The sequence below is a fragment of the Branchiostoma lanceolatum genome, chromosome 1 (genome assembly GCF_035083965.1).
Source record: "Branchiostoma lanceolatum isolate klBraLanc5 chromosome 1, klBraLanc5.hap2, whole genome shotgun sequence".
Taxonomy (NCBI): Eukaryota; Metazoa; Chordata; class Leptocardii; order Amphioxiformes; family Branchiostomatidae; genus Branchiostoma; species Branchiostoma lanceolatum.
The window spans coordinates 29,077,942-29,102,672 of NC_089722.1; the positions used below are offsets into that span (position 1 = coordinate 29,077,942).

Genomic DNA, 24,731 nt, shown 5'->3' on the forward strand with positions numbered 1-24,731 from the left:
CCGTGTTGTGTCGGTGCACACTTCAAAGCATTGCGCCCATTCTTCAGTGCGACGGTCCAGGCTACGGACCGCTTTGGCTGCTCAGCGCTAGTGGGGGTGGACTTTGTACCCGGCGTCGCTTGCTTGTATGCCAGTTTACCACAGTTTTACCAGGCTGAGTTTTACAGTGTTTTTACAGCGTTTAGCCCAGCGGTTTGGTTGTGGGTTGCACCGTTGATATATACCGTTGCTGTCAAATCTGAGGGTTGCTATCGCGTTGTCGTAGACCGTTATACGCTGAGGAGAAGGTAAACCATATTACGAGCCGCAGCGGCAATCTTCCATATCTGTGGCTGGTTCACGGAATAATTTTGTGCACAGCGGTCCACCGGAAGTAAAGAGCCAGGAATTCCGGAAGCACAAGCGGGTTGACCAATTTTCATCTCATTTCAGGGAGAGCTGTCAAGTCAATTTTCATCCGGGACACCGCACCGAACGGTCGGGCGTTTAAATCCCCCGTGGACTATCTAAACCACAACAACAACCGTACGGCCAAAGATGAGCTCCCGGCTTCGCAATCCTTTCCGTAACCCTGGTAAGTCCCCGCCTTGAAATAATTTTTTGGGGAATCTATTTATGGAGAGTGTAGTTTAAATCACCATCATCAATGGCAGCCATACGTGGAGATGCGCTGTTCGATAGTATCAATGACGAGGGAAGAGGTTACCCTCACTAAATCTGACAGGACGTTTGGGCTAACGGGTCGCTGCTATAGCTGTGCTTTGTGTTCTATCTGCAGACCGCATCCCTGATCCTGATGCAGCGATGGCGCACCTCCGCCCTGCTGTACCGCCCAAGAAAGAGGTATTGATGATATTCTTTCCTTAATTTCTACTACCTTTTACCGTTTTCAGTCTGTGTGAGGGATAGACTCAGTAGTGCGAAGGATGTCTATTTTTGGCGGGGCAGGGGGAATGAGAGATAGGATACCTCCCCCCGGCATGCATACGGGGTGTCCGCACCATTACTCTAGCATCATGTGTCTCCTTTGCTTTGATGCCTGCCTGGTGAAATATCCTTTATGTAGTCAGCCGGGAGAGTTCCCAAGCTGTGTCTGTGTATACTACAACCCGTGACAAAATACTAGTACAGAGCCAACAAAAGCAAGACCGTCGTGTCAAGAATAACATTCGCTTTAGCGTGTGTGCTATTTTCCCTCCCGCTTTTAAACAACCAACAGAAAGAACCTTTCAAAACAGAAAGAATCCAATCAATACTGTTTGCTGGTAAACAACAAGCGCGATGTACTGACAGCCACCAAGTGTAGAACTTAGCCTGAAGCCTTGCGGTAGACGGGAGAGATATTTTCCCAACATTTTTGTGGGGCCACGGGATTTGTTACCGAAGGTGTTATCCTGTGTGGAAACCAGCTTCCCCTCTGTATTTAGTGATTGGCGAGTGATTGATCCCAAAAGGTAGAAAATACAGTAGGAAAGAGGTATGTTAATGCGAACCAGAACCGTACAGTGTTGGTTTACAGAGGTGCAGTGTCGGTGGGATAGACAGGTGGAAATAGCCCGTGAAAATAACAACCTAATCCTGTCAGAAATACAGGACATTCAATTATACCGGTCAGTTCTTTCCCGCTTATCACACACTCCAAAATCAGTTCAAACCATATATAGATGTTCTCTGTTTTCTGTATAATTGGTTCAGTATGCGTATGAAGCATTGATGCCACAGAAAAGGACTGGGAAAGCCATAGGTTCAGAATGAAACGTCCAATTTAATTTGTTAGGCTCTCTCTTACTCCTAGACGCAAGATGGCTATCATCCCGATTTTCTGGGCCATCTGGGATCTGTTTATGTTCTGTGAGAAAGTGCCCACTTGGGTTAATGACATTAGTATGTAAACCATGGTAAAGCCATTAAATGTCAGATCTGAAATCTACAGGGTGTCAGTTTAGATCCTTTGTTTAGGTTTTCTACTGCATATAGACTAATAGAGTAGGGATAGTTCATTTTACATGGGGGTAGCTATAGCCTTGGTCTAGAACCTCCTTTGTGCCAAAAAGCCCCTACCCTGAATTATGTTGAATGGAACATACTTCTTTTAAAAACACACTACTGTATTTCACATTTTTATTTATTTTTGTTTTAAACCCAAGGACAGACTGGGTACCAAACTAACATAAACAAATGTATCATAAATACCATACAAGAGCGCTGAGATGCCCTAGTTTCCTGGAATAAATGAGGGGGTTATTTTACTGTGCACTTATCAATGTACATTTGGGATGGGATGTAAAAGCTTATATTGGGGGTTCAGTCATTAGGAGATTACTTCCTACATTCCTACATGTGTGTAATTCACTAATTGACATAAAACTGTGGTATCAAAAACCAAATCTACCTCCAATCTGTAAAATTATCGAGTAGTACCCCAAAGAATCAAGACAGAGTAAATTCCAGGTAGCAACTGGTGTTCAAACTGCCCTGCCTTCACTACGAAGACGAGTATCGTATTACAGTTTGTCGGTATCCGTTTATCGTGACAGGCTATATATAGCGAAACAAAATCAAAGTCAAGTGGATGGTCGTGCCGGGAAGGGCGCCGATATGTCAGCTATTTATTTTTAGTTATGTTGCCTATTTATTCGTAAACAACCATAACCTGAGTACCATCCTCTGTACTGTAGTAGCCACTGCAAGCGAACAGATTGAGCGGTTAGTACGGAGGATGGTACTCAGGCTAAAACGACCATAAATAATAAAAGATGGATGGATTTTTGCCTTTGAAAAGTCATTTTTCTGTTATTATGCAACTTTGTTAATAATACAACTCTTTGATGCTTTTGAATATCTGCGTCTCATATTTTGAATTAATTTAAGTTTGAGAAGGACTCGATTTTGCACTAGGTAGGAAAGGGAGGCATCCATAAAACATTCGCTGTGCGTGGGCACACAGAAAGCATGACAGAAAATCTGTATCGTTGGAGAGGTGACTGCAAAAACTGCAAACATAGAACAACTGCCAACATTTCAAGACTTCCAGTACATGTATGATATAATGGTTGATGAGATATCCACCGTAACCATCTGTTCTAGTTTTTATATTCCGAGGAAGTCAACAAATCACAGATGGCGATCTTCTCAAGTGTAGCTTTTCTGCATGAACTCTTTACAATTTACATGGCACTGCTGACAAGGCCGAGCATTATCAGGTATTTTCCAGGCCCTTCCCTTACATCCCATTGAAAATAAACTACGCTAAGCTGTGTATAACCCCTGGCTGACTCTCAGCTGGTCTGAAGTATAATCCCATTTCCAGAGGATTTCATCTGCTGACAGACTTTTCACTGACATCCTGTTGTGGGGACGAACCATTTAACAAATGAATGGGTGGAGCACAGGTTTTAATCCAACAGTAACATGTATGATTTTGCATGCTTTTGTAATTGTTTAGAATATGACTGACTTTGATTAGCCTGGGTATCGTCATATTTAGTTTATTAGGGCTCCAATACTTGCTTCCTGACAAATCGATAGCCTGGGTACCATCCTATTTTAAATATAGTTTAGTACATATTCTTGTGAGGGGGCAAGTATAGGATGGCACCCAGGCTAGACTCTGAAATATAGAGCCGAAAAGACCATTTCTTATTTTAAAAATTAAGGGTGTATGCTAATATTTCCAGGTGTTTTTTTTGGTACAATTTCCCAACCTATTAAACGTGGTCCTCAAATAAATCAACAGCATAGGTATACTTTATTACCACAAGTATTTATAAGGATTGTTCGAGTGCATTTTTGCATGTTTGTTTGAAAATTATTCTTGGTTGAAAAAGAAAGCAAAACGTGACATACGCGACCACTAATGAGTAGTAATGACCAGTCCCCTGTACTGCCCCTGTGGGAGTTGCAAGTAGGCCCCTACATGGGGCCAGACTGAAGGTTGTACCTATTCCCTCATGGACGGCCTGGTCTAGGCCTAGCTGATTCCCTACTCTCCAAGCAGAGGTTCGGCTCCAGCTGGTTTTTAATTTTTTTTTGCCGGTCTTTCTATTTTGTCCCATTTTCTTTATGTTGCCTACGTACATGTAGTACGGGACAAAATAGAAAGCCTGACAAAATGCTAAAAACATGTCAAAAATCAGCCGGAGCCAAACCTCTGCTTGGAGAGTACTGGTTCCCAGGGTATCACAGTCAGCTCATTCCCAGGGTATCACTGTTACCATGGCAACAAAGTCCCCCTGATCCCACTATATACAAATTACCTCATCAGGTATGGTACCTGGTCAGTATATGGTTGTCACACTGCTGTCATGCAACACAGGGAAGCTAGACATTGGAAAAATGTATTGTCTTGGCAAGGCTTGCCCAGGCTATGCAATCAATATAATATGACTGTCTCTTTATTGTCTGGGGTAGGGTTAGCAAAGGACAAAGACAACACATGATATAATATAGCATAGATTTAATGCTTTAAATTTAGGCAATTTTAATTTTCAACCAATCATTTATTTCTTCAAAATATCACTCTCCTTTGATTGAATCATGAAAACTCTTTGGTCGTGTATCATTTACCAAACACCAAACACCGGTGACCTGTCATGGTGACCTTGTTTTAGCATGCAAATTACGTTAGAAACATATATTGAGTTTGTATTGGGTATGTTTGAGAGTGAATCACATTACTACAATGAGAGATTCATAATATCTTGTTTTAGTTAATATTTTAGACACCTGTCTTTATCATTGTGTATGACTATGAGTTCCCTTCCCCTTACTTTAGTATGGGATAACACTTAAACCAAAATAAAGAAAATATTTGTTCACAACATTTGCAAGCCAAGAACAAGCATAGATGTCACAGTGACCTTTTGTCCTTGAATTTCACAGAAGCTCCGACCTGACTTTATCTCTTCAAGTTCCTGCTTAATTTCCCCTGGGTCTTTCTAACTCCAAATTAAGCGACCTTGAATCCTAAATGAATTTAACTTTTTGTATGCTTGCATGTAGATCTATACTAATGAAATTATTTTCCTCTTTCTTGCCTGGAGGTAAATTATGTAGTCATGCAAAACATGGCTTGGAAGGAAAAGAAAAAAAGGCCTTTATTTTTATTTTTATTGAATAACTGAAACTGCAACCATTGATTTTTAAAAATAATCAGTTGAGTTGATTGTAACAGTATATTTGCTATCCTTCTCTCTTGCACTGATTAACTAATTAAACCAGCAAATTATCTGGAACCCTATTAGTGATCAATTAAGCGTGGTTCGGTTTGGAATTTCTAGACTTGATACCTGCAAGATGTGTAGTAATGTAAGCTGTTGTTGTGGAAGTTCTTTGAGGAATGAGTAGTCTGTTTTGTATCAGGAGGAGTGTAGGTCACAGAGAACCTATTACACCTTTACGGTATCAGCACCTGTAAGTGATAATTTAAGACATTAGGCCACAACTAGTTAATTCTTTGGTTCGTTGGCTGCACGTCCAAACAACTGTGTGTTGAGAAAAGAGGATTAACACTTGTGCGAATTGCGTTTGGGTGTTGTCAATTGGACCCCGTTCATACTAAATCGCGCAAATCGCGAAATCGCCCTGAGTCGCATTCCTTCACACCAGGGGTCGAACGAGCGCGAGTTGTAAAATCGCGTCCAACAGCTTGATCAACGGCGGACACGTTATTCGATTGTCACCACTCTTACTGTTGTGTTCAATGACCTTCTTGTACTTCATCTTGAGTTTTTTTACCTTTAATAGTGCGGCATTACTTCCATGTTTTCGCGTATTTGGCCAACTCAGGCAGTCGCCACTTCACTACACGCTCTGGTTTCGGTGGGATCCCTTGAGTTTCTTCTGAATCCCCACATCCCCAAAGATGGCCATCAGTACATGCGTTTTCGTCATTCCATACGCCAAAATCGCCGCCCGATTCTGACATATTTCCGCCGCATTCGGCGTAATATTCCAACAAGCTAGGAGGTAGATGAACATCGTATAATGAGCGGAAAGACTGAATTTGCAGATGACCCCTTGACCCATGACCGGGTCAATATGCAAAGTAAAGCGCCCAACGCGCATCAAGGCGATTTCGAGCGTTCATACTAAGTCGGAATGCAGGCAAATCGCGAGTAAACCACCTCCGGAGGTGGTTTCGCGGAAAGCGATTTCGGGTGATTTCAAATGCGATTTGGAGCGTTCATACTAAGCCACATTATCGCGATTTCGGCGATTTCGCGATTTACGCGATTTAGTATGAACGGGGTCTTGGTAATGTTTTATCTCTTTTTCACTAACTAGAGGCTGCGACCACCGGGTTACTGCTAAGCAACCTCTGAGTCTGAGCAACTTGACACATAGCTCAATGAGTTTCATGGATTATTGAGAACAATTTTTGGATTGTGTGTTTGCATGTTGTCTTTTAAATCATACAGGTACTTTTATATCTTGCATCATATTCTATTTATGAAATTGTTGGGATGTTGCAATATGTTTTAGCTGAAACTAGAGTTCCACAAACACATTATCTTCGCCAAATAATCAAGGCTTATTATGGAAAGTGATTTATATTTACGTGCCTATCACCCCCTGCAAATTTGATCATGCACCATACCATTTGGACGTTATGATTGGGCGAATGAGGCCAGTTAAGATAGGGTTAAAAATCATTTGGTGGTACAGGACTAGTATATGTGTAGAGTGTGCTGATATATGTTATAACTGGTCATGAAAAAATATGAGTATGTTGATATTATATGGGCCACAAAGGTTCGATATGGCAGTGTTGAAAGTTGAAAGTGATGATGAAATAGTACAGTCAATACATATGAATAGAATAAATCTGGCACGTTTTTAGGTGTTTCTAGTCAGGCTTTCTATTTTGTCCCTATTTCGTTATGTCGCCAACCGTGTTGAACAAAAATGCTTAAACTGAACGCGTCAAAAACCAGCAGGACCCACACCTCTGCTTGGAGAATAGTTTATTTATTTGACCTACATGTACGTTTATGCAAGGCTATCTGTTTACATGACCTGACACTGTCCCATGTCCCATTGAAAGGCAGTGGGTTAACAAACTTTCCTTCCTTCCTAATTATGCAAATTAGCTCCTTATTTGCATAATTAGTCATTGATTATGTAAAGCACCATCCAAGCTCTCTACATACCAAACATCACGACGATCTGTCGACCCATTCTCAAGTTATTCATGTCCGAATGTCAAAACAAAAACACCCACTGCGGTTCTTAACAAGCCGCTAGGGGGCCAAAATTTACAGAACTTACTTTCTGTGGCATGAACTATCTACCACACAAAAATCATGACCATAGCACTTTCAGAAAATATGCCCCTAAATTTTGAAGCTCTGCTGCAGTACCTTTGGTACCCGCTAGAAGGCCCATTATCGAACTTGACCTTCCTTTCGGTAAATCCTACCCATCCACTAAATATCATAAGGATCCATCAACAGCTTCTTGAGTTATGTTGTCCACAAGAAAATTCACATCCACACAAAGCCCGCTGCAGTACCGACGGATAGTGCCAGGAGAACCATTTTTGAACTTGACCTCCGTTTTCACAACATCTACACACCTGCAAAAAATCATGAAGATCCATCAACGTTTCCGTCACTTTTTTTGCCTACATACAAACACAAAAAAATGCTAAGTCCGCTGCAGTACTATTGAAAAACGCAAGGTAAACCATTTTCAAACTTGACCTTCATTTACACAACCACTACACACCTACCAAAAATCATAAAGATTGATTGACATTTTCTTGAGTTATGCTCCTGACATACATTCAGACCCACCCAACAGATTTTTCAACCGAAAACATAATCCTCTCTGAGTGCGAAGATAACAACAGGAAGACGGCTGAGATAAGACTGTCCCCTATGGGTTACACTAATCCAAACAATGTTTGCCTGTATGGTCGCTCAGCGATCACTTTCTATGGAGCAACAATTAAGAAAACCTTTGAACATTGCATCGGAGTCAGACTTAAAATTGTTGTCATGGCCAACCTTTCTCCAATATACTATTGTATAGGTGTGCTAAGAATAGTACGATATCTTTTGTAATAAGAAGTTGGTGTTTTCATCTGTAGCTCTGCTGTCTGTGTTGAGTGGTGCACTGTGAGATATCTGGCTCTCAGGTTTAGATGAAGTGGGTGTGAGACATCTGGTTTTACACTTGACAGTGAACTTCCCACTGAACAGGCCAAGGAGGTCATTTGGGGTCAAGGGGCTGAAAGGTTTACTAGGGAAGTCTGGATTTAATGGGAGGAGGGTAGTATTTTATTCTAAGTGGAAAGAAATGTGTCCATTCTCATTCACTTGAGTTAGGGGCTAGCCTTACAGGAAAATGTTTTGTTGTCATGTGAAAATCTTTCTCAGTCAAAAAGACTCAATCTTAGATGTTCTTAACGTATGATTTTAGTACCTAGAAATGTTTTCCTTTCAAATCACAAATAGTGACAACTCAATTTTGTATGATACAGTCCTTCACTTTTGCCTCAGCCTGCTCAATCATGGAAAGGCTACAAACATTACTTCCTCGACATGTCCTCTACACTGTTTTTTGTTTGGCAATACAAAACACTGTTTAATTTGGCAAAACAAGCTGTTTACACTGTTTGATATGGACAGCTTGGATTGTTTCTTTCTCAAATGTTTTGCTGTATTAGTCTCCCCTACATGTAATGCTATACTACACAAATAGAGATGGACCTCCCAGAATTTCCAGTTTCCACAAGTTAGATGTCTCATCAGTTGACAGACCTCACCTGGCAGTCACTTAAGTATTTCCTGCCATTACTCCAACTCAGGAAGGCAATTCTTAAACATCCAGTTTGTGAATGACAAGAAAGTGTTTAACAGAGCAGTCGTGGTTGTTCAGGATTTGTGACAGGATGCACCATATTTGGCATGGTTTTAAAGTTATTTTGGGCTAGATACTGTAATTTCGTTTACTTTTCTGGTAGTATTATTTCGTGGTAGGAGGGAAAATGAGTTTATAAAATGTTACTCAAAACGTCCGGAAATAAATCTCGAAATTTTATCCAGTTGTAGAGTTTGAATTCTCTTTACATATTGTTTACCTGGATGTCTAACCTTCACAAACGTGAGCTGCGGAAAATAAGGTTTTTGTAGTGTTTAAGTTCGTGATTGAAACAGTTCTGTAGTACAGTGGTCAATACTAGTCATACAAGGGAGACATATTTGCCATATTTTGAATTTGTGATGGAGAGCTCGAAAGTTATTGGGAAAGTTTCAAGATTTATTGTACTCCCCATTGCAGCAAAAAGAATTACAAAAAGTTTTTGGTAAGACAAAAATTTGCCAGGCATACAATGTACAAGAGACAGTAAGACATACTGTTAGGTACAGCACTGCGATCTCCATTTTCCATTACATATTATTCAGTTTTTACCATTCCGGTTGTGGTAATGATTACTGACAAATATGTACTGATGGGGTGAAAGCAAATGTCCCGTCTTCTTCTAATGTGATAATTGCTTGTTGAGAGGTTTGGCAAATACTTGCTGGTAGCCCAAGGATGGCTTATGTAAATGTTTAACGGTGATATATTTGGTCAAGGGTCGGGGAGTGCTTGGTTGGGTGACTTCACGTTTGTGTGTTGTAGGTTACATGAAACTTTGTCTCAGATGGAAGAAACTCAGTTTAATACCCAGCTAAAAAGCATAAAAAGCATTTTTCATGTACCTGATTTTTCTGAGTGACTGTTTTTTTTTTCACACATGTTTATCTCTTTATCATCTATAACGTTAGATTTAAGTAGAAAATCAAAATTTGATGTTACAATTATATTTTGACCAAGAAGGAAATTCTAGAAATTACCAGATATTGATATTTGACACTGTTTTTCATCTCTGATTTTCGATTGGTTGACCCAACTGCAACCTAACAATAGCTTTCCTACTCTTCCACTTCCAACTACTGTCAGCTGATTTCTGGGGAGTATCATCAAGATGGCATTTACTAACCATTGATTCCTACCCAACCATGTGTTGTCATGCCTTGTTGACCAACCAAAACATTTTGACAGTTCCAGTTGACCTGTTATGTCATTCTACTGAAGACAAATCCAGCTGACTCAGAAATGTCACAACAAAAAGAAAATATGCTAATGACCAAATTATATCTACAGAAAGAAATATATAGAATTTCTAGCAACTATTTTTCTATCAGATGTTATCATTTTGAGAGACAGTGACAAGTTGCTTCACAGGTGCGCCTTCTCTCCGTTATGTCTGTAGTTGGCCCCTGGCCTTAATGTTTGTTTTGATAGCTACAACTCCCTGCAAGGGGGGGGGGCAGTAAAGGGACCCTGGGTCAGGCTAGAATATTTAGGGGGGTATGAGCTGTATTCCTCTAGCTGATGCCAGCCACACAGCAGGAAAATTGATTGGAAAATGAAGATAACGAAGTTCTAAACAACATTTTCGGCAGTACAATGTACATGTAATATGCCTAGTGTTCTCTAAATCACCACATGATCTTTAGAGATCACCCGAATTTTGCATGTCCCAATCCGATGTTATGGGGTAGATTTTTAGGTAAAAAAAAAAGCTCATGTCACGATTTTCAGATTCGGTGACCCTCTCAATCAATACATAAGGCCAAAGCTGGTGGGCTGTGTGACAATGCTTGCTGCTAGCCTCCACCAGGCCCTCCTAAGGGCGTATGTATGGATCGTAGAATTCGTCAGAAAAAGGAATAATCAGCCAGTAGAATCAGTCCATGGTGAAGATCACATTTGCAGATGAAACCCAGGCAAATATTATCCCTATAGCCAGCGTAGTTAGTCTGTGACAGGTCGTTAAATATGGCAGCATGCCTGAAAAGGGCCATTAGTATTATGCTGGCTACACAGTACAGAATGTGATACAAAAGTGAAAGTGGTTGCCTGAAGCAGGCTTTAAGATGGAGATTTAAATCATGTTCAATTACAGGGGACAGATGATGTCATGTACCCTTTTGTTTTGACTACAGTGTGATAAACTCAATTACCTTTCAGATAAGTAATTCCCTATTGATGTATAACATTTCACTTTTTAGCCTGGTTCAGACGGTTTTCATTAGTTAACCTTGGAGTCCATTAACATTAATCTGTTGGGTTACATAAATCTGCCACTTTGAAGAACAGTGGGTTTGAGAGATCAGCACCCCAGGTATGCACAGTTTAGATTATAAACAGGAATGCGTTAAACTGGGGGATGTTAAGGGTTGGAGATCTGTTTGGATGTATCTTTTCAGGATGGCGGAATTATGTACCCTGGTGGAATTATGTTAAGGCAAGTCTGAAACAATTATCTAGTTACCACTCAGCTAATAGTATACATACACACTCAGCTAATAGTATACATACTGTTTTATTAAGGATTAAGAGATAGATGATAATTTTAGATTTGACCTAAGTATTTCACCCTGTATCATCTTTGACTACATGCTTTGCTGTTGCAGAGTCTTTTTTAAAGTCTTTTCAAGATTTAACAAGATTGGCAACATAAAAAGATGTTGCCATGGCGACGGTGGTCTCTGTTAACGTTTTCGTTTTTAGCCCACATGCAAATAAGGACCTCGCATAAATCATATCAGTCGATCACCTTCTCTACCAAAATAACACAAGTTGTCCAATGTATGAAAATCTTGTTTTCACAAAATAAGATATCGTACCATTTCCTCATAAATTATGTAAATGAGACCCTCTATGCAAGATTTGTGTCTAATAGTGGCCGCATTTACTTATCTTCCAAATGGTGCAAAAATGAAATCCCCATCATTTACCACTATGGATTTATAGTATTTTGTCATTAATTATGCAAATTAAGTAACAATTTGCATAATTGATATCTATCAATATTTATCTCTTTCTCAGTTACATATGCCATGTGTTTGAGAGTCCTATAATAGAATGCAGCTGATTTCTTAACTGTCCTCATTGATTATGCAAATCAGATATTGATTTGCATAATTGGTATATGATTATGTAAATCATCACTTAAGCTATCTACACACCAAAAATTATGATGATCCGTCACCCCCTTCTTGTATTATTCTCTTTCAAAGTTTGAGTCAAAAATTAGCTCCTGCAGTTCCAAAAAAAGCCGCTAAAGGGTCCAAATCTACAGGACATATTTTCCTAACAAAGAGCTATCCACCACTTAAAAATCATGACTATAGCATGTTCAGAAGACGAGATTTGAAAAGTGAAAGTTCCCCTGCAGTACCATAGAAAGTTGCTAGGGGGCCCAAAATTCAATCATTAAAAGGTCTCCTACAGACCTACCCACCTACAAAATATGAAGACAATACATCCAGGCATTCTCGAGTTATCGTCCCATGGACTTACACATTCCTGTACAATTCCTAGAATTCTTGCAATCTGCACACAATATAGTAAAAATTTGGCTCGCCCCTGAGGCGTCGCCAAAAAATATGGCCTTGTATTCTCAATTTTCACATACATTAGCTAAAATACTGAAAAGATAATTGACACTTAAGATATGTACATTGATTTTGACAGATATAAAATCCCTCAACCCTTTTAAAAACGTCATTTACGATTTGCTGTCTTGAGAAGAAAACACAGGTTAACTTGTTGATGATTATTCAATAAAAAATTGCTACCCCACTAATATAAGCTTTAAAAACCATAACAAATGTCCAGACATATCATAGACCTGTTAAACCTGTTCTGTCAATAAAATGTAGCCGTCTAAAGACTGTTTTAAATCTACACCCACAGGAGCCTAACCTGTGGTTTACCCTGGGATTGAGCTAGTCAGGGTAGCTATTCTAGTAGGTGGTTAATGATTAGTTATTACTTAGCAACCAGATGTAGGCCTTGGCTTGGCCAATGGGTTATCAATGGTTAGTGAGTAAGATGACCTCTATAACCTTGGATAAAACTAGGGCAGGGTGTGCAGCTGGAGTACTACAACTGCTTTGTTCATGTCTGACACTGTTCTTCAGTTGCCACTTTAAGGCTGTACATGTAGCTTTGAAATACCACCATTCAGAAGTAAAGGGATTTGAATAACATGTACTGTGGAAATTTCTCAACTTACAGAACGCTGGTATGCGGATGTGGTAAATTTTGGAACGGTTGTTAATGCAGTAGTGAGAAAAATTATTGTTAAGTATGCATATGTTATGTGTATTGTTATCATAATATATGTTGACATGCTTCACCTCAATTGAGGAGGACTGCTTTACCTTTACCTTTTTTTAGAGCTCTTAGCATGAGGTATATTTCTGCATCATGTTACAGCTTTATAAAGGATGATTGTGTAATACAAATGTAGTTGTTATGTTTTTTTCTGATTTACTAATTGATGTATTTTGTGTAATTACAGGATGACCAGGCTGGCCAGCTGATAGGGTTTGCTACCCTGCCGGACCAGGTGCACCGCAAGTCCATCAAGAAAGGCTTCGAGTTCACGCTGATTGTTGTAGGTAGGTATGGCTTCTTAGATGGTTATATTATGGTTTCTTAAACCTTTAGCACTGGGGGTTGACTTGAGGAAATGTTTTAAGATTCATGCATGCATATGCATCAAGATTTTTCAAGATTGTTGTTTGTTGGTGATCAGGTCTTTACTTATGTGATTTGCATGATTTAATCCTTTAAAGTTGCCTGATAAAAAGATTCACCAGTGCTAGTTATTTGTCTGACAATTTGGAAAGATTTTAGGGCACATCATAAGGTGTTGTGGTGTCATAAAAGGAGTCTAGTCCGAGTTTAATTGAAGCTAAATGTAGGGCACAGTTTTTGTGATACATGTTGTCATACCTGCCCAAGAAGACCACTCAGGTGATTGATAAAATCTGGTCTATGTGGACAGGTGGTCTCTTTGGGCAGGATTGTTTGTGTCAATGAGAAAAATTATCTAAAAAGTGATCACATTGGCCAGGTGGTCCTTATGTAGAGGAGTTCACTTGTACAGGTTTGACTGTATCAGCCTTAGGTGAAGAAAGGTGCAGTTTGATACTTCAGCAGCAATTCTTTCATCTGAGGTATTTCTGCGGAACTTTTGGTGAATTCCAAGTATGTTTACAAAATGCCAGTAATGCCTCAGGTAGTACATCCACTGTCTTGTTGTGGGAGAAAAGATCTAACAGTCCTGTGGTCATTCCTGGAATTCTGTGGTTTGTGTACATTAAGCTGTGGCCTACTGTGATGGTCTGTCTGATGTGGCTTTGGGTTTTTAACCTGGTATGTTCTGGGTTAGTGAATGTTCAATGATGATAACTACCATATGTGAAGTATGGTTTTCAGTTTGGGATCAAAGCAATGCTGTTATAGGACTTTGCTATGCAAAGTGATTCTGAGTTCCATCACATTTTAAAAAAACAACGTACAGTATATTGAAAAAAAATTAAAACAGACATATTGAATATTACACTACATTTATGTAGAGTAAATTCTTTTTGAAAAGCCCAGAGCCCTTCAACTGGGAAAAACTGGGATTGCGGAAAAAGCTGGCCCTGTCTACCTGGCCTGTCTACCCTGGCTGTCTACCTTTTTTGGACCCCAAGGGTATGCATGGGGGTTTGGGCTTTAAAATTAGGTATTGTATCCTAAGGAATTTTACATGGCTCCTTGAAGAAAAACTGGGTCAATACAATTCCAGATGTGTGTGAGCTGGATGGAAGATTCCTATTGGGTTGGGGGTGGGGGGGTTGGAGGAGCTGGTAAAGCAATTCCACCAAGACTGGAAAAAAAAGTTCCAAATACATGTATACCAGGGCTCTAGCCAGCGCCAGTTTTGCCGTAAATTTACGGAACTTTGCTGCGTGTTACGGAAAAAATTCAAGACCAATCCGTAAACCTTGACGGAAAAAAATCGGGAGAAAAGATATAGACAGGGCTTGAACTTTTGCAAAGATCTCCAGAAAAGAAGCGGAAGTTTGAAGCGAGGTCGATTCAGGCCATTTCTATCTTCCGCCGGCGGCAGCAGACAACCCCAAGGTGGCTTTATAGGTAGGTGACAAACGGAGGCGCGGAGGTTGCCAGTGGTTCGTGGGCCGAGAGAAAATCGGCATCGTTTGCCCCCCTCCCCACTACTAGTGCCCCACTACAATTCTGGCCGGTCGCATCGGGCTGACGTTTTTTCGGCTGTTTTCCACGGTTCACCGCTAGTTATAGCCACACAAAAAATACTCCGGTAGTTACCAGGCTTTCCGTATTTTTTTTGTAAACATTGTTAAAGTTTTACGCCGAGTTACACGCACTCTTCCCGCGAAAACTGGTGTTGATAGTTTTAGACCTCAGAATCAGATATCATCTACCAATAACAGCGTTCGTTCACGCCGCGTCACGGAAAATCGACCAATGACATACAAGTCTCGCGGTTCACGAGAGGCGCGAATCCGCGAGGTTTTATCAGAAATTGATATTTGGTGCGAAGATGGGGCTTGAATCGACGAATTTTGATCAAATCAAGTGGAAGTTACCGGAGAAATCGACCATGGAAAACACGGAAGGAAAATATTGAACGTCTTTAGGGCGTTCTGTCCAAAGTAGGGTGTCTCATTTCCTACTATTTTTAGTACAGGGCGCAAACGGGACCGGTACGACACGTCGACCGGTGTTGAAAATGTTTTATTTCTGCCGACTTGAATTCACGTGTGTATTTGTAAAATAAATAAGAAAGTTTTGTGGTGCTAAATTTCATTTATTTGCCGATTGTATACAACGAAGGCCCAATTAATTTTTCACCCAAACTTGCCCCTCAAAATGCTGGAGATAGCGTTTCAGAGGGTCTAGATTTAAAAATTTCCCGGGGGGGAATACCCCCGGACCCCCCTAGAATTGTCGCGCCTTCGGCGCTCGATATGTTAGGTTCGTACAAAATTTTAGGGCTTACGGGATAACATTTCAGGCTGGCTAGAGCCCTGATGTATACAATAAAATGGTCCTGAAATGTTAAACAAAATTGAAGTAGAAAGTAATACAAGGAACCAAAGAAAACTGGTAGGTTGAGCCAAACAACAATAGGACCTTTGTTTGTCACAACAGCTAAATTCACAGCAGATGTCTGACACTCCTGGGGGTTACTGTAGCTCAGATACTAACGAAATCTTTACGGTAGCAGCTGCTGCTCTGGCAAACCATTTTATCAGTTTTCTTTGTTTATCCTGTACCCCCATCACACTTCTTCTATCTAGTTGACAATCCTAGTACATTTTGTTGTATACTTAGATGTTTGTTTATCAATAATAGATTTTCTTCCAGTGTTGGTGGAGTTGCTCATAACTGTCCCTATCCTCCAACAGTATGATCCAGCCCACCCACAGCTGGGATTGTCACTGACCCAGTTTTTCCTCAAGAAAATTCAATCAGATGCAAAACCCCCATGCATGCCCTTGGGGTCCAAAAAGGGTAGATAGCCAGGGTAGACAGGCCAGGTAGACAGGGCCGGCTTTTTCCGCAAACCCGGAAAAACTCAGCATTTATTTTGCTGCTGTAAAGTTAAGCCATGCTTATATCTACAAGAGTCCAGGTGTAGAACACACTAGCACACCTGGTGTTATATATAGTCTACTTAAAGACAAACATAACACATGCACCAAATTCCAAAGCTTGTCTGTCATACTTCAAAGTTCAAGTGTGCCTGTCTACTGTGTACCTATTGTTTACCTGTATAGTCTCTGCAACTAAGTAACAGTAAAGACTCCTGTCGTAACTATTTGACTAAGTAAAGAGGTATGCAGGACTTTCACCGAATGCTAACATTGTTCTAAATGACGGACATTCCTGAAGGCCATTACTGTACAATGATGGAATACACAAACACACAATGTGTTTTCTGATTTATGTAACACATCTTTGCCTGTAAGAAACAGTTTGAAACATTGTTATTGTGAAATCTGTAGCAATGGTTATGCAACAGGTAAATGGGATATTATTGATATCAGCAAATCAATACAGGTATTGATACAGTGTTAGTAAGGTGTGGGATGTCCCTGTAGCTCAACTGGTAGCAGCCTCTTAGTTAAGCTCCTGATTCTAATTAGGTAGTAACTAGGAGACTCTGGTTGAATCCTGGGGAGGGCATCTCAGTTTGGCATCCATCTTTGGAAGGGACGTAAAATGGGGGTCCCATGTTCGAGGAGGTGCCTGGAGCATGTTTAAGGGAAATGCTAGCAACCCCTTCCCTGTGAAAATACAAGTGTATGTTACCCTGCTACTGAAACAGCAAAGGAAGCTGCTGCCCTATGTGCCACTGGGTACTACAAGGGTCTGAACAATCAAACAAACGTTTAATAGTAAAGTGTAGCAATATGGTAAGTTTTCTTCTCCTCTGCACCCTACAGGAGAGACAGGACTGGGGAAGTCCACCCTTATCAACAGCCTGTTCCTGACAGACCTGTACAAGGACAAGGTGGTACCAACTGCTGAAGGTGAGATGTCTCTAGGTCATAGGGTCTTAGATTCTAGGCTACGGTAACCATTCTGCTCTTAGAAAAATACATGAGTATATGCTGTAAGTTGTAACATCTAATAACATAAGTCTACCAGGGTACATAATTCTGCCACCCTGAAAAGATTTTTCCAAACAGATCTCCAACCAAATGTCCCCCAGTATAATGCACTATACTGTGCATACCTGGGGGGTGCTGTACTACAGATCTCTCAATCCGTTTTTCAAAGTGGCAGTACTTCTGAAGTATCTATTGTGAAACTTATTGTTTGCTTTATTTCAGAGAGAATAAGCAAGACGGTTGAGATAAAGAAGTCGACAGTAGAGATAGAGGAAAAGGGAGTGAAGTTAAAACTGAACGTCATCGACACACCAGGGTTTGGGGACTCTCTAGACTGCTCTGACTGGTGAGTTGTCTTTCTTTCTAGTTTTTCTGTAAATACTATCTTAACTGTCAAGTCTTCAACCTTGCTTGTGTGTTATTGTTGCCTTCTGTGACTGTTTTGTCTTCCAGTAATTCTCCTCGCTATTACCTGTTTGTAGACCAGGCATCATTTTGAAATTCATTTTACTTTGCCCAAATTTTATAAACACTAAAGGCTTAATTTTCAATGCTAGCATTAAACTTCAATTCGTTAAAATGTTGTTACTCTTTTCAAAGACAACGGTATTCAGATTTTCTCATCCAGGGTACATCCAGACCAGTTATTCCATGTCATATTATAACTTAGTCTACCACAATCTGATTTTCTGCTTTTGCTCCCATTTTTTTGACGGATCAAAATCTTTTTCCGTCCCAACAGACCAATTTCCATCCTGAGATGGAGTGACAGGTCCTGGAGACAGCTCTGGTGCATCCAGACAATCAATAATCCCTGTCATATTATTAATTTTATTACAAGCTAACTTTTTGCTTTTCTTGCAGCTGGAAGCAGGTGGCAGACTTCATCGAGGCCCAGTTTGAGCAGTACTTCCGTGATGAGAGCGGCCTGAACCGTAAGAACATCACTGACAACAGGGTCCACTGCTGCTTGTACTTCATACCTCCATATGGCCATGGGTTAGTATATGGAGAGGGTTTGCATGCTCTTTAATGTGAGGCGTGGGCAACCTATTTTGATTTCCCATAATTCGTAGGGAAAGCAGTCTTGTTCGCGTAATTCGTAGCGAGGTAACCAAATTTTGCGGAATTTCCTCCATTGATTTTTGCGTAATATGTAGGGGTTGTTCTAAATTCATTGTAAAGCATCGTCATGCAGACCCTGAGATATTCAATCTCTTGTACACATATGGAATATGCACTGTTTGTACCACTTATCATTGTGTTGTTGGATGCATGAATGGAAAATAGCTTTGGGTGGTAGATATACGCTGGCCAAAATGCCTGCAACAGAGGCTAAAAAGTGTCCCTAACCATACTGGTGCTTCTCAAAGGTCAGTGGAAGTCAGAGACCTTTCAAGTTGCAAATATTTACCAAAGTTGTACAGTTCACATGAGTGAACTTTTCAAGAGCAACGCCTGACAGCCTGCCTTAAACAGAGTCAAAAGTGACACCGAGAACTGACAAAATGTCCTTAAGTTAAGCCACAGTGTGTTGGGATTTTTGAGTGAGCTGACATCTGAGCTGATTTATTTGGAGCCAGTTGGTCTATGGCTGTTTTCCAAAGAACATGGAACAGTGGCTTAAAACTAATCCTACAAGAAAGCCGGGTGATGGAATTTGTGTCAAAGGCTCACTTTACCCCCGTTAGTCTGAAATGTAAGCAGAGACAAATCTAGGCAATGGTTCTAAGAAACCCTAGCCAAGCTGGTGGCAAACACAAAATACTCCAAACAAACACTTGGAAACAGTAGAAACATTTACAAATTCATGACGTCCCAATTGTTTTCCTATTGTTTTGAATTATGTAGAGTATTTCAAGTGCTGTTTTATGTGTTCTGCATCTTCAAAACTAACTATGCTATTCCCCATGTACATGTGGGGTCTTGTCTGTTATTGTATACATACAGATATAGATGTGTAACAGTGGGGGTTCAAGTGCCTCCAACTGACCAGTCTAACTGGTCCTGACCTTTTAGCCTAGTGATTAAGGCGTTCGTGCCTGTGATCTGGGCTGCCGGTTTCGGCGTGGGTTCAAATCTCGGTTGGAATCACTTGTTTCTACTCGCTCCTTTGCTTTGTTTCGGATGTAGAGTACAGTTTACCACCAGGTACGATGTTCTTCCAGTTTAGACCGCTCGTTATCTGTCTCTTCTTCAACTGACTGTCACAATGGGTTTAAGTAGATGGTCCAGTGTTCTGTGGTTATACTTGAAAGGATGGTTCTCCATGAAGTTGTCGAATCTTGCTTTGAAAGCTGTATCATGTTTGTATCCTTGAATTTCCTGTTTGAATGCTTTTACTTCAGATTGAGACCATTAGATAGAGAGTTCATGAAGCGACTTCAGGACAAGGTCAACATCGTCCCTGTCATTGCCAAGGCCGACACCCTCACCCCAGCTGAAGTTAAAAAGCTCAAGGCAAAGGTATGCACGGCACCTTCAATGGCTTTTGAACTATTTACTATATGTAAAGTTACTACCAGCAAGTACATGTCACTCTCAGCAGAATGTTTTCTTGGTCAAGTTCCTTTCTATTTCATTTCTAAAAGTTTTTCAGATTGCAAGCAAGAAGTTAGACTTCGAAGAACCATTTCCATACATTTTTATGAGAATTTGCAAGTCTAGATTCCAGAGTCATTCAGATCAGTGTCGCCCCTAGTTTCTGTGCAATGCCAGACGGTGGGCTCCAATGTTATAAGTTTCTTCCTTCATTCCTCTTGCAGAGAATGTTATAACAGTTGCCTCTTTGTTGGTTTCCAGATAAACGAGGAGATTGAGAAGTGTGAGATAAAGATTTACCAGTTCCCTGACTGTGATTCAGACGAGGATGAGGAGTTCAAGCAGCAGGATAATGCCCTCAAGGTCAGATATTGTCGCTTGTATTATGTCCATCATTTTAATAAGTGCTTTCACACATTCGAGTACGCATGTGCAGTGTCAAATGTGAAGGCTTGTAAACAGTTCTCAATGTCCAGACGGGTTTGTTTACGTCTCAGGGGCCTTCACCTTGACACTGCACATGGGTACTCGAATGTGTGAAAGAGAAGGGTCCTGTAGGGGTTGATTGGTTGAAATAATATGAAAATTTTGGAGCAGTTTTTTTTCATCAAAAGTTTGCATAATTCTCCTCTTGTCATGCTACCTTTTCTTTCTGTCCACTGTCTTCTTCAAAATATTTCTGTCTGATTTTTGTGATTTGTCTGTGACAGTTTCTTCTGTTTCTATGTGTGTTTTTGAGCAGTTGGACTTCAGGGCTGAGGTAAAATTTAGTACAATAGGAAAATCTATATAAGCTTTTGGCTTCAATCTCTCGATATTCTTTGGCTGTTGCAATTAGAAAAGGCTTCAACATTTACCTTTTCTGTGAACTTTTGATATAAAGTGCTATACAACAAAACAGTAGCTGTGTTTTCTCCCAGTCTGTGCATGTACTGTAATAAAGTCTTTACAAGGTGCTTAGCAAATTATCAAGCTGATTAGCAAATCATCCAGCATTTGCCTGTGGCACAAGAAACACCAAATGTCAAGTGTTTGATTATTTTTATATAATGTAGTTGTTGTTTCTTGCAGGCGTGCATTCCATTTGCAGTGATTGGCAGTAACACAGTGATAGAAGTGAAGGGCAGACGAGTGAGAGGACGGGTGTACCCATGGGGGGTGGTGGAAGGTAGGCACTCTTCTAGAAACCATACCATGTCATTTTTATTTAACAGTTACATGTATATGTGATGAAGGTTATTAGACATCCAGGTAGTAAGACACACACAAAAAAAACAGTTACCGGGTACTCAAGCAACTGGATAAGATTTGAAACAGTCAGACATTTCAGACAGCATCCATCAGACTGACAGGGACTAGAGTTCTTTTCCATCACCTATACCATATCATTTTTATTTAACAATTATATGATAAGAGAGAACAGAGCACAATCCTTTTTAGTCTTTGACAATCAACTCTCAAAAAAATTAAAGATGGTAGACAGTACTTGTAAATCATGTTTTCTTTTGTTATTGTATCTGGTGTTATTTTCATGTGCCTAACAGAGTGTTTTTCTTTCTCACCAGTTGAAAATCAGGATCACTGTGACTTTGTCAAGCTGAGAAACATGCTTGTAAGGTAAGCTCAATCAGTACTTGTATGTTGCACATTGGATACGTGTGGCGAGGAGTGCCAAGCAAAACTTCTACTTGTCCTTGGTGCTGATTGGTCATCGGTTGTTATATGTACAGTCAAACCTGTACAAGCAAACACCTCTACATAAGGACCACCTGGCCAATATGACCACATTTATATAAGCATTAAGAATCATGTGTATAGTGACCACCTGGCCACATAGACCAGACTTTATCGGTCCCTTGAGTGGTCTTCTTGGGCAGGTCTGACTGTGTGATACTGTGCCAATTCAAATAGCTATTTGGTCCTGCTGTTATTGTTGCTGCTGTTCTTCCTTAGTGCCGATAGGTGCTTTATGTTCTTTGAGGCTGACTTTCATTCTAAGAGTTCTTTTCTATTACCTTCTATCTTGTAAGTTTATTAAGTAGTAAAGTTTGATCTCTCTGTCCACAGAACCCACATGCAGGACCTGAAGGATGTGACCAGAGATGTTCACTATGAGAACTACAGAGCACAGACACTGCAGAGAATGAACAAGGCTGTGTTCCAGAGAAAGTGAGTATAAGTTAGAACTGTAGTACACTGTAACAGTAACTGTTCTTAAGTCTTATAGAAAGGGGTACATAAAAAATGGAAGGTGACATTACTATTACTTTCATTGTGGTTTTGCTTTATGAGTATAACATAAGAAATATGTCATTTTTTCGTTCCTGCAAAACATATGACATTGTGTCTCTGGCTTAAAAAGAGTCAAAATAGCCTTTTCAAAATGGCAATCCATTCTAAGCATGCAATTGATAACATGTACTTTATCTATTGTTCACAGTAAACTGAAGCGAGACTCCAGCCCAGACTTTGCCAACGTCCAGGAGACAGACAGGATCATTCAGGAGAAGGATGAGGAGGTAGATATGGAGACTGTTTTTTTATTGATACCAGTCGCACAGTCGGCAAGCTTCGGCCATATTTGTTGATCGCCAAAGGGTCAACTGATTGTGAAATTGACAGAGGGTTGCCCATATTTTTTTCCTGAATTCTACCATGTCAGATTTAATGGGAACCAGTGACCTGCAAACATTGGCTGATCCTAAAAATGCTGCAAGGATCAAGAGAACATAAAAAAAATAATGCCGAAAATGTTATTTAGAGCTGGCAGACCTATCCGCCAATCAATTTTTGTGCTGTATGACAAAGGTATTACAGGCTAAGGGAGAGAAAACTAAGATTATTCCTTTTGATAATAGGTGAGATAGCTGGATCCATGTACTATGTGCTTGTCATACCACTAAAACAAACTGGAAAATTAGATGAATATTTCCGCTTGCCAATGTTTGCCACATAACCCAGTGTTAGGTTAAGTTATATATGTATTAGAAATGTTACAAGGCATGTATTGTTAGGGCTAACTGTGCCTCACAAGATGGGAAGGCATGAACTAAAATGTGGTCTGTTTGTTTGTTTCAGCTGCGGCGTATGCAGGAGATGTTGGCCCGTATGGAACAGCAGCTTGAGGAGCAGAAACGCCAGTCAACGCAGACCACTCCCAAACACCAGCTGGTCATCTAGGCACTGTGTAACATCCGGTTTCTGTCAGCTAAGGTGGAACATCACCATGAAGAAGTAAAGATGTAACCTCATTGAAAAAAATCAAGCTTCCTTCATGCTTCCCAAGCGACAAACTACCATCACTGCCCCTCCCCACTAACATGGATCTAGTGAAGAAAGTCTGGATGGAGATTGGAACAGGAAAGATGTTATTTCTCTAGGAGATAGTGTTCATTTCATGCAACATAACCACGTAACCAATGTGTGATGCCATGTGTCCCGTGTGAATGTAGGATTCTCAGATATTGTAATTATAACATGTCCTTCAGGCCCATAGGCTGGTATAAAGTATATTATGTAGCGTACCATCTGTCGTTTAAAGTATGGGGTATTTGTAGTAAGCCTTGCACTAGAGCCCACTCATATATAGAATATGGATTACTCATTCTGTGATCCCTTCCTTTTTTTACTAGCAGTCTGAGACTGAAGATTTGTGAGAAGGTTTTGGGGAGTGCAACTGTCTAATATCTCTTCTCAACTGTGGCCAAGTTGTAAATACTTCCTAAGGTGAGGCATGGTTTTTCAGAAGAAGTTTAACCTATTAGACTGTCATGTATTACTATTAGATAGAATATGCTGGGATGGCAGTAGCATAAGTATACAATGTGGAACAATATGCCATAAGAAACAGTACCATAGCTTGAAAATAGCTTAAAAGAATGCACAACTTAAGTGTCAAAATACAGGACTGGTATACACAACAATAAGAGAGGAAAATACATGTTTTACTATTTCCACTGCACAATGAAATATGCACTAGTACTAGACTGCATGTGCCTCTATGGGTGCTTCCAGTTAAGGTATATACATGTAGAATGGGTAAGGGCATAACAAGCAGACTGCTTTTAGATCAAACAAACTACATGTACTATCAGGTCTCAAATGATGCCATCAAAGTGTAACCAAAACAGCTTTGATTCCCAAATGTTTAACAGGACTTTTGATTGGATCATACTACATCTAGAACTACAGTACTAATAGGCACAATATACAAAAACAATGGTGTGTTTGTGACTTGTGGGATGATCATGATTTACCAAAGTTAGAGCACCATCTTGGGCTAACCATCTCAAGTTAGCTTAAACCTGTACTGTTAGTTGTGATGCAGTTTTCTTTATGGTTGAAAGTGTATTTTGTGTTGTTTTTTAAGCGGTTTTTAGTCAAACTACTGACTAGTAATGATTAGTCGTGCCAATGTTGGTGAAAAGTATGTCAAAGTGTTTGTACCATCATTTAATTTTTTGTAGACTTAACTCTTTTAAGATCATAAATGGTGCTTTGTATTTGTTTCATGTTTTCTGGTATTATGTATATTATCTATTTATTGTATCGGCAATCATTTTTAACTTGTGTAAAACAAGAGAGTTTATTTCCTCCAATGTGAGTGCAAGCTATGTGGAGTTTACGTTTTATATGTAACGTTACATTGACTTGACATTTTTGACTTGTTGAATAAATATCATACAGAAAACC

The 24,731-nt window shown here is 40.1% G+C and overlaps 1 protein-coding gene across 4 annotated transcripts; it reads left to right on the top strand.

Moving 5' to 3' along the window:
* On the top strand, positions 1-24,729 carry LOC136447355 (septin-5-like). Of its 4 annotated transcripts, XM_066446189.1 has the most exons (15): positions 1-125; positions 433-574; positions 779-843; positions 13,367-13,466; positions 17,331-17,417; positions 17,721-17,844; positions 18,363-18,497; positions 19,847-19,964; positions 20,301-20,402; positions 20,782-20,799; positions 21,111-21,207; positions 21,605-21,656; positions 22,107-22,208; positions 22,480-22,558; positions 23,118-24,729. In XM_066446189.1, the coding sequence occupies exons 2-15, from the start codon at positions 538-540 to the stop codon at positions 23,217-23,219; spliced, it is 1,218 nt and encodes a 405-aa protein (XP_066302286.1). In that variant the 5' UTR covers positions 1-125; positions 433-537; the 3' UTR covers positions 23,220-24,729. The 4 variants fall into 4 exon arrangements, with proteins under 4 accessions (XP_066302286.1, XP_066302304.1, XP_066302295.1 ...); XM_066446207.1 differs by lacking the exon at positions 20,782-20,799 and having other exon boundaries at positions 2-125; XM_066446198.1 differs by lacking the exon at positions 1-125 and having other exon boundaries at positions 180-574.
* Positions 24,730-24,731: the final 2 nt, after the last annotated feature.

Excerpts from the sequence above, each read along its gene's own strand:
- LOC136447355 (XM_066446189.1), top strand. The coding sequence starts at position 538 with ATGAGCTCCCGGCTTCGCAATCCTTTCCGTAACCCTG. Across the intron at positions 13,467-17,330 it reads GTTCACGCTGATTGTTGTAG|GAGAGACAGGACTGGGGAAG; the intron begins GTAGGTATGGCT and ends TGCACCCTACAG. Across the intron at positions 17,845-18,362 it reads TCTCTAGACTGCTCTGACTG|CTGGAAGCAGGTGGCAGACT; the intron begins GTGAGTTGTCTT and ends CTTTTCTTGCAG.